This window comes from Vulpes vulpes, chromosome 2 (assembly GCF_048418805.1).
Source record: "Vulpes vulpes isolate BD-2025 chromosome 2, VulVul3, whole genome shotgun sequence".
NCBI classification, from domain to species: Eukaryota; Metazoa; Chordata; class Mammalia; order Carnivora; family Canidae; genus Vulpes; species Vulpes vulpes.
In genome coordinates, this window is record NC_132781.1 from 154,621,900 (window position 1) to 154,632,601 (window position 10,702).

General features: G+C 45.2%; 1 protein-coding gene across 1 annotated transcript in view; it reads right to left on the reverse strand.

Annotated features, from left to right (window-relative positions):
• Positions 1 to 8,936, reverse strand: part of CLIC4 (chloride intracellular channel 4) — a 70,639-nt gene extending 61,703 nt beyond the window's left edge. The window contains exon 1 of the mRNA XM_072750717.1: positions 8,657 to 8,936. Within this exon, the coding sequence (XP_072606818.1) occupies positions 8,657 to 8,728 (72 nt within the window). The 5' untranslated portion in view covers positions 8,729 to 8,936. The remainder of the gene's footprint in view (positions 1 to 8,656) is intronic.
• Between the last annotated feature and the right edge of the window lie 1,766 nt (positions 8,937 to 10,702).

The following is a 10,702-nucleotide window of genomic DNA, read 5'->3' on the forward strand; positions in this document are numbered from 1 at the left end:
TGGGAGCCATTATTTAAAAGAAAGCAGACAAAAATTAGATACTACTTATGCTAAGTGGTTAAAAAAAAAAAAAACAACAGTATATTTGTAACCAAAGGTCCTGTGGATAAGGGCAAAACATAAATAAAGCTTGTGTTACTGATGGCTAGCAACAGTTTTTACAGAGTTTAGTGAAGAATCAACAAGCCCTCAATATTTTTAAGCTAAAACTCTGGATCTCTGTGTTAACTAAAATATACTATAAATGAGAACATCAAGGAATATAAAACTGCACACTCTTCCTAAGTTTATTTCTTTGAAAATTTTTCAAATCCATCTTGAATATTTGTATGTTCGAGGCCAAAATTTCATTTCTTAAGTCCAAATACCTTCTTTTTCTCCCAATCTGCCTATTTGTCTGCCCACTGTCATGGCTACCACTCTGCCACCTTCCTTAGTAGAGTGACAGTTGACTTCAGTTTGTCTTCAGTTTTTAATGACTTTCCCTCTAGTCACCTACCACTCTATTGGTCTCCATCTCCAAAACAAAGGAAATGTTTGTTAGCAGAGGAAAACTAGCACAGAACTCACACATCCTTGAAAGTTCTTCAGGACTTCAGCTTTCACCCAACTGGTTGCTTTTCTGTTCTCCAATGTTTGCACAGATTCTTTCTTTCTTCTCTCATACATACAAATAAATAGCTATGTGGTGTGGTGGTAAAATCCAATACTTAAATTATCACAGACGATTGATATGTTTATAACCCTATTGTTATGAAAACGAAATCCTTTTCATAAGAATGAGTTATTGCACATATAAAGTTGTAATAATTTTGTCACAAAAAGAAAAAGGTGAGGGCGAAGAAATCTGTTATACTGCTTACTTAGAGCCACACTGTATTTAAGCCTAAGAAAAGCAACAACAACAAATAAGGGTGGGGGTATGCTGGCTGGCTCAGTCGGTGGAAAATGTTACTCTTGATCTCAGGGTTGTGGGTTTGAGCCCCACAATGGATGCAGAGATTATGTTAAAAAGCGAAACCTTTAAGGGCGCCTGGGTGGCTCAGTTGGTTAAATGTCTGAGTCTTCATTTCAGCTCAGGTCATAATCCTAGAGTTGTAAGATTGAGCCCAGCCTGCTTAAAAGTCTCTCTCTCATCTCCCTCTGTCCCTACCCCTCTCCTTTTCCCTCCCTCTTAAAAACAAAAACAAAAAAACAAAAAACAAAAAACAAGCCTCTTTTGAAGAAAAAAAAAAGCAAAACAAAAATCTATGAAACAAAATAAATGCATGAACTCAGGTCAATATCTAGCCCTGGTTCTAATATTGTTACTTCTTCAAAAACATAAACCATTAAAATGTAAGATACTCCTAGTCTATCTTTGGTATAACTTTCACATGGTCTTACTTACCTATGTTAAGTTGTTAACTTTCATAAATGTAAACTAATACAGCCTCCTGGTTTTTTTTTTTTTTAAGATTTTATTTATTTATTCATAGAGACAGAGAGAGAGAGGCAGAGACACAGGCAGAGACAGAAGCAGGCTCCATGCAGAGAGCCCGACATGGGAGTCTCCAGGATCACACCCTGGGCTGCAGGCGGCGCTAAACCGCTGCGCCACCAGGGCTGCCCCAGCCTCCTGGTTTTAAATAAAAGGGGAAAAAAAAACAGAAACCAAACAAGGCTAATTGATATTCCTTATACCAATACTCAGTACTAAGCACTGAGGGACAAAAGCCAAGTCTCAAAAAAAGACCACAGGATTAAAAGTTCAAGAGAATTCACAAACTGATGCCCTGAATTAAATTTAGATCCTTGTTCATTCATACTTGGAAGGTTTGTAATCATGATCTTGATGTTATTTTCCTTTAGAAACACTCTTTCCACTCTCCACAAGGGTCTCTAAAATGAGTAAACTCATCTTAATGTACCCTACTTGATTGAAATCTTAATTAATGCTTAATCACACTTCCCATCCTGTCTAACACATTTCCCTTTTATGGACTCACTAATTCTCTAACCAGGAGACACCTGACACTGAGGATCCATAGCACTAATGAAACAGGAAGTGGGAAAGTCTTGCTCATCATCTTTTACTGGCTTCTTGACATCTCTGTAAGCATCCTTTCAAACTAAACATAATTTTCAGGAACAGGCAGGTCCTTCCCCACTGACTCTTTCCTATCATTATTCACACTGTGTTAGGCTTCTCATTGGTTCAGCCCCCTACCTCAGCAGCATCTTCTCTCTTCCCCATTTGGGGTCCATTCTTTATATAACTTTATAGTTAACCAAAATCATGACCTTGGCCTTTGCAAAGAGTAGCACTGTTAGGTCTTGAGGAATAGGTGAGACATGTGAAAAGAATAGAGTTCCCATTAACTTCACAGTTTACATTCATTTTTATCTCCTGAATTTTCCCCTCTGGAAACCTCAAAGGAATGGCAAACCAATTAGATCCAAGGTAACACTGTCTTAATGTTGAATTCATTTTTGTCCAATTATAAGAACAAAGTCCTCAGCATCACTCCCTATTTTATTTGTGTTAAAAAAAGGAGACTGAAGACTGCCCCTGATACAAAATATACAGAACTCACTTTATACTGGCAAAAGAGTTGAGGGTTTGCCCAGCTGTGTGGTACAACTGCACCCTCCCAAATGCCACTGAGAAACCGTTGAAGAGACAGCAAGCCAAAAAAATCATAGGGAGTGTCAACAGAACAAACGAGGCTGGGAAAATTTTAAGTATGAGCAAAAAGCTAAGTTAGGTTTTAGAAGTCTCATCTCCAACTTTTAAATAACTTGTCTCCTTGGCACTACAGATCTGAATCATTCCTGGCTCCTTTGCTTCTTTGCTTCTTTGCTTCCTTCCTTCCTTCCTTTCTTTCTTTCTCTTTCTTTCTTTTCTTTAAGATTTTATTTATTCATGAGAGACACAGAGCAAGGCAGAGACATAAACAGCTCCCTGCAGGGAGCCTCATGTGGGACTTGATCTCAGGACCTTGGGATCACAACCTGAGCCAAAAGCAGATGCTCAACCACTAAGCCACCCTGGTACTCCTCCTTCTTTCAAAAGTATCAATCTATCTATTATTTCTTGAACAATGAGTTTACAAATAATGTCAAAACTAACATTCTTAGCTATTCCTGATCCACCTAGTCCACCCACTTTTTTAAGGTCAAGTCCAAATCTACTTCCATCTTTCCCCTATCTCTTAACTTAATATGAATTATACTTGATTCCTTAAGCATGCACCATTTTGTGCTGTTTTCTTTCCAATAAAATTTATATAACTAAGGATAGGGAATGTTTAATAATTTCTTATATCTTCCATAGTACCTAATTCTGTATTAAGCACTTAATTCATTCCAATAAATGCTGTAAGTCACATATAATCAGATAGTAGTGATCTTAATGATGATCTAGCCCAAGTCCTTCTTTTACACACCTTGCTTTTATGAATTATGCCTGACAATCAGAACGCCACCATCTACTTTTTTAAAACAATGGTTCTTAAACCTTGTGTCAAGAATCCCCAGGGGGGGAAAAAAACTCACATAGAATTTTTCATGTAAAAAAAAAAAAAAAAAGAATTTTTCATGTAATTTCAAGGATTTACAGAATCCTTTGAATCCCATTAATGAAGCCCACATTTAAGCACACTTTCACTTAAAAAAAAAAAAATCACACACACAAAAAAAGACTATTGTCATCAACAACAAAAATCAGTCTATTGCTAATGCTTTTCATAGTATGGTGTATGGCTAGATCACATTTCCCAGCATTCCTTGCACTTAGATGGAGGCACATGATCAAGTTCTCCCCAGCAGAATGGGAAAGGAAATGACAAGCATAACTTCTGGGGCCCTTAAGAGACATGCGCCATCTACATATTCTCCACCTCCCACTGGCTATAACCAGGACTTCCCAGCCACCAGCTTTGACAGCTTCATGGAGTTCAATGCTCTGGGGGTTGATGGCAAAACAAGCTGTTAATAGCTTTGGTCCCTAAATGATTCTAAGGAAGAACGCCACCCCACCATCTAAAACATTCTCCCTCGACTGCTAAGTGAGAAAGGAAATAAACTTCCATCTTGTTTGAATTATTGTTTGGGGTGAATTATTTATTAAAGCAGCTCAGACTACCCTAATTAATACATACAGATTAGCAGTTAATCCCTTCAGCAACCCTATAAAAGTGTTGTTATTATTATTATTATCTTGATATTAGAGGTCAGGAAATTGAGGCACTGAGAACTTAAGAAACTTGCCTGACACACTACCAGAAGCAAGATTCAAGCCAAGCAGTCTGGCTCCAGGGTCTGTGCACCCTGGAAATCCTGCCAAATATCTCAAAAGAAATAGTTATTCTTGTGTGTTATGCCACCCTGCACCAGATTAATTTTTTACAACCACACCCCAATCCCAGCAGTTTAGTGACCACTGCCAAAATTGATTGTCCCAGTTCAAAATTGTGCACCAAGCACCAATAAGTTTAAATTCCAGCCCATACGGGGCACCTTGGTGGCTCAGTCAGGTGAGCATCCCGTCTCTTGGTTTTTGGCTGGGGTGGTGATCTCAGGGTCATGGGATTGAGCCCCATGTCTGGGCTCTGCACTCAGCAGGCAACCTGCTTCTCTCTCCTTCTGCCCCTGCTTATGCAGGCATACATGCACACACGTGCTCTCTCTAATAAATCAATCTTTAAATAAATAAATTCCAGCCCATAAAACTAAACTCGACAAAGGGGCCCGTTCTATGTTGAGATCAGAAATACCATCAACACATCATACCAAAGCTCCTAGTGGGCCTGGGGAGGCAGCAGTGCCAACAAGAGTTGAGCTTATGCAAGCCAAAGAAAGAAACAAAAATTCAGTCTCTATCTAATTTTTCTCATTATGTGGTTCAATAATTAATATTTTTACTTAATACAGAAATCTTGGTTCCCAAATTCTGAACACGGCCAAGAAGAAATACTGGTGGAAAATATGGCAGGTATATGAAAAGACTAGAAGTACTACAAACTGGAGGGAGGAAAAGTAGGTAGATAAAACCACATGAGGTTTTAGAAGCAAAGGATTAAGGTTTGAGACTCAGGCTACAAGGATCTAAGTAAGTAGTTCCCAATTCCAAAGCATACCAGACACATACATAAACAGCAACATGCTAAGAAGAAAGGAAACAATCTCATTTCAAACATTTGGTATCCTCTTATTTTCCGGGCACTTAGAACAATATACAGCTTTACCTTCAAGGAACTTACTGTTTATTTAGAAGGGAGGAAGTGCACATAAATATGTACATACAAAATGACAGACACTTAGCATCTATTTCCTGTGAATCAGGAACTGTTTTAAGCTTATTACATGCTCCATATATCAACTAATTTATTCCTAGGAACTTGGTCCATTAATATCCTAACTGTACAGATGAGACACCAAAAGGTTTAAGTAGTGTGTCCTGGGACACACAACTAGTAAGTGGACAAAAACTAGACTAGAAATTTTAATTACATTTCATTTATAAGGGACCTTATACCCTTGCTAAAGGATCCGAACTTCACCCTATCAGTTAGTAGTTCCCAACTAGAGCTGGTATATCAAAATATATACACCTGCCAGGCCCCTCTTGGTGGGGGAAGACATTCCCACTGTTGAAGATGACTGTCTTTTAAGTTTCTTTTCTTACTGGGAGAATATCCTACCCTCTGGGTGTTGGGGTAAACCAGAAGCACAAATGGAGAACTGCTCTTATCCAGGTGATGGGGAACCACTGGCCTCAGGGGCACAGAATTCCACAAACAACACTCATCAGGAAAGCAATGTAGCTGTGAGTCCAATCAGGAAGGCCCCATCCTATTTTTCTTAAATTTAAAGCTAAAGGGGAAGCTCAACATCCTTTTCACTCATATGCTTTACATGTAGATCATAGTTTTTGGCTACAAACTCGATACCTCTTGGCAGAATAACTAACAGTTAACATACCATGCTGGACAAACCATAGCCTCTGCCCCCTTACTGCTTTCAAAATAACTATATTTACCAGGATGTCTTCCCCCATTTGCATTTCCCATATATAGGTTTCGAGAAGAAATCAAGAATACTCTTGAACAACAACAACAAAAAGAGTTTTTACCACAATTTACCTGGCCCTTTTTTCCTTTGAAACAACTATCCTGGTTTATATCAGTAACCAATGTCTTACCCATGCAGAATCACAGGGCAGCCGTAATCTTGCCTCTTATTTTGCCTCTTATTTTTGCCTCTTATTTCACAAATGAAGAAAATAAGTCTCAGAAAGGGAAAACAACTTGCCCAGTGAGTACAGAACTGTGACTTGAACCCTACGTCTCTGCCACCAAGCCCTGTTGAAAAAGGCTAACAATTAGCGGTAAGCAGAATACTTGTAGGTGGATCACAACATTTTTTATTTTAATAGTTACGCATGGGGATCCCTGGGTGGCTCAGCGGTTTAGTGCCTGCCTTTGGCCGCTCCAGGGCGTGATCCTGGAGTCCCGGGATCGAGTCCCATATCGGGCTCCCTGCATGGAGCCTGCTTCTCCCTCTGCCTGTATTTCTGCCCCGCCCCCATCTCTCATGAATAAATAAATAAAATCTTAAAAAAAAAAAATAGTTACACATAGGAGAAATATAATCACTAATCAGTTTAAGATATTATTGCAAGATACACTTAGTAAATAATATATATCCAACACAAAATGGAAAACTGGGCAGCAGTATGAAATCACTCAAGTCTGAGAAACAATGCACCATGTCCCTCTCCTAATTGAAGGGTTAAATTAATAGAAAACAAAGCATTAAGCACTTGGTCTCTTCCCTTCTCGTTCATACACTCATTTCTTTTTCTTATCTTGTTGTATTGGCTAGGACCTCCAGTACAAGGCTGAAAAGAAACGATTACTGATAGCATCCCTATCTGGTTCTAAATTTAATGCTACTTCTAAAGTTTCACCATTAAGTATCATGGGGTGTTTTTTTTTAGAATTTAGTTGATACAGTGCTTTAGAGTTTATGGAAATTCCTTCCTGGGGCACCTAGGTGGCTCAGTGGTTGAGGGTCTGCCTTTGGCTTAAGTCATGATCCCACGGTCCTGGGATCGAGTCCCACACCAGGCTCCTCATAGGCAGCCTGCTTCTCCCTCTGCCTATCTGTCTCTGCCTCTCTGTGTCTCTCATGAATATAAAAAAATAAAATCTTTTTTAAAAAATTCCTCCCTATTCCTAGCTCAGTAAAATTCTTTGAACACTGACCTGTGACCCACCCCTTTGCCTTCCACCCCTCACACTTGCTCTTCCTACATCCTCTGCACTTCACAGCACTGTATCTGCCAACCAAACAAACAGAATTTTCTAAGACATTCTGGGGGTTCAATACCTTTTCCAGTTCCCCATACCAAAATGTTTCTAACACCTTTATAGGTATAACTGAAAGAAAATCCTTTTTTTGTTTGTTTGTTTTTAAGAAAATCCAGAACAAACACTGGTCTCATCACGTCTCCTCTCCCATCTCTCAAAACACACCCTTCAGTATCTCCCCTTCTTTAAAATAAAAACTCGGGGTGAGCGGGGGGGGGGGCGGGGAGAAAAACAAAAAAACTGCTCTTGATTCTTGATTCCTATTAACTTTCCAATTCGGAGCTCGGCTCTGAATAAGCCTGCGAAAGCGACTGTGAGAATCTCAAGGATTCTGAAGTTTTGCGGGAGGCAGGAGCCAGATGTTCATAACTTCTCTCTCCTTTGCTAAAATGAAAAAAATATATATATGAAAGAAAACAGAAAACCGATAGGGGCAATTATCTGCAAGCAAATAAGGTAGTTCCAGGATACAAAAACTGAAGGGACCAGAGGGCAAAATCAACATTTTAAAGCCCCAGCAAGTCATGAACTCCTTCCTTCATCAATTTTTCTTTCAAAACAAAAAAGGGCACACACACAATCTCTCCCCGAGGCAGCAACACCGAGGGGAGCAGCCAAAAGGTTGCATCATACAATCCACTCTGAGTCTGAGCAACAAGAGACCCAGATGGTGGTAAAATACCTAAGACAGGAAAACCCAAGTTGGGAATCTCGGTCTTTTCCGGAAGCCCTGGAAAGTGTGCTCTTTATTAAAAAAAAAAAAAAAAAAATTAAGATTGCATCGAAAATGAGAGTTTCACGCCGGCGCGAAGGGAAATGCTCTTCCAGAAAGCGCTCCCAGAACTTGGGTTCGCCGTCCGGCGGCGGGAGCGGAGCGGGGCGGGGCGGGGCGGGGCGGGGGTCGGGGCGACCCGGGCCACCCCCGCCCGGGCCCGGGGCAGCCGCGCGTCCCACCCAGGCGCGGGACGACGGTCGGGCGTGCGCCGGAGCCCGCGCGGCCGCAGACGGTGGCGGTGGCGGTGGCGGTGGCGGTGGCTCGGCGCGCGGGCTTCGCGGGGTCCCGGGGCGGCCCGCGCTCCTCCGAGCGGCCTGGGCGGCGGGAAGGCGCGGGTGGGCCCGAGACAATGGGCCGGGGGCGCGGGAGCAGCGCCCAGGGCCGGGCGGGGGCGGGCGCCGCGCGGGGGCGCAGCGGGGCGCGTCCGGGGAGCGTCCGGGGAGCGTCCGGGACGCCGCCCCCCACACCCCGGCGGGCAGCGCGGGCGGCGGGGGCTCGGCGCGGCGGGCCGGCGGGGAGCGCTCACCTTGACGAAGAGCTCGATGACGGGCTCTTTGTCCTCCTCCTTCAGCCCGTTCAGCGGCATCGACAGCGCCATGGCCGGCTCGGCGGCGCTCCCTGGACGGCGGCGGCGGCGGCGGCGCTCCTGCTCCGGCTGCTCGGGCTGACGGCTCCCGCCGCGCTGTGCTGCGCTGCGCCTCCCTGGACAGTCCCGGCGTCGAGCTCGCCCCGGCTCCGCCGCCCAGCACCGCCCCACGCCCCGCGCGCGACTCGGAGGCCGCCCCAGCCCGAGCCGCTTCAAGCCGCGGGGCGGGGCCTCGGGGGCGGGGCCTCGGGGGCGGGGCCTCGTCCGGGGGCGGGGCCAAGGCCCGGCGTCTCGGGACCTGGGGGAAACGCGGCGTCCGGAGCCCGGGGGCGTGGCCTCGGACGCGGGTGGGCGGGGCTCCGAGCCACGCCTCCCGAGGGGGCGGGGGGGAAACTCCCCCGGGGGCCGGAGCCTGACACCGCCTCCCGCCGCGGCGCGGGCGCGTCCTCGCAGCTGCTGCTGCTGGCGCTCCGCCGGGTGACCTCATGCCTCGGGCTGGCCTGGGGAGGCGAGGAGGCGCCTCCCGCTCTGCCCCCCGCTGCCGTCCGCCGGACTCCGCCCTCTCCCGCAGCGGCCACCTCCCCAGCTCCTTCTGCTAGACGGAGCCGCCTTCTGGAGGGACAACTTTTCGGGAAGTTTTCATTCCCTTAGAAACACCTTTTTCTCCCCTCTTCTAACTTCTTCCTTTTTCCTTTGTTCCATCATCTTGGGAGCCGGCATGTTGACAAATATTTATGAAGCCCTCGTGCGTTCCAGGCCCTGCGCGGTGAACCACGGGGACAGGACCCCTCCCCTAGAGCCTACAGCCTAGAACTGCAACCCCAGCGCCTAAAGGCTCGTGAGGATTCCCAAGCCATTGTCCACGCTGTCCCTCCTGCCCGGACCGACTTCTTACCCCTGCTCACCTGGCAAACTCGAGTGTGTATCAGGATCACCTAGCTGCTACGCCCAGACCTGCTGTAGCCGTCCAATTCTCCTCTGGAGAAGGGAGAAATTCACATTTTAGCAAGCACCAGGACGAATCTGATATAGGTGGTCCTGGAACCGGAGAAACTGTCCTGGGTTTTCAGCCCTGGAAGACGGGGACTATGATACTTAGAGCCAGGCGGGAGGTAGGCACCTAGTCCAGGTTTGCTACTGCTGAATGCCTGGAGCACATGTCACCCTCTCTGGGAAAAGTTACTTGTTGACTTTTCTGACTTTCGGTAATACCTGACTCACAACTCTTCCCCACTTCGCAGGTTAAGTTGAATGATGAAGGTCAGTCGTAGGAGGTTTGTCTCTCTACGCCTTGAGTGTACTAAGACATATCAGTGTTTGAACAAATTGAATGTATACATGAAAGTACAGTTCTTCCCCTCCTGGACCTTTGCAGGTTGCTCACATATTCTTGTAGGGACTCTGACAGTGTCCCCAGAATTCAGCACCTTTCTAGAGTCAGATGAAGTCCTAAAACCCGTAAGCCTCAGTTTCATTATGGCAGGGTGGGGCGCTATCACCAGTCTGCGCCTAACCTCATCTGTTGCTCAGTCGGTGATGACTGTTATCTCCACTTTGGGCCCTGGGACTGTCCCTGCTCATCCCTGCAGGCTAAGATGACATCGTCATATTCAACTCCCTCCCCCACTAGCTTCTTTTGTTGAAAAGAAATAAACACCAAGGGGCTGCCCCCCAGATAGGGACTTGAACCTAAAACAACCTGAAGCACCTGTCTGGACTCTGAACTGAACTAAGTGTTAGTTTTTCATGAAATTATGAACTGAAACAAAGCTCCCTTCCAGCCACACCCCCTCCACCCTGCCTGAAAAGCAACCAAAATGGTCAACCAGTTCAAAGCAAATCCAAATCTAAAACGGTCGAGTGAAACCTCAGAGAAGGCCCCAAACTGGCCCTGGAGCCAAGGAATATTTCAAGGCATCATCATCTTCTCCCAGGTGTGCCTGAGGGTTTATCAAATTCAGTCTGAATCAGTGAGCATTCCCTGGG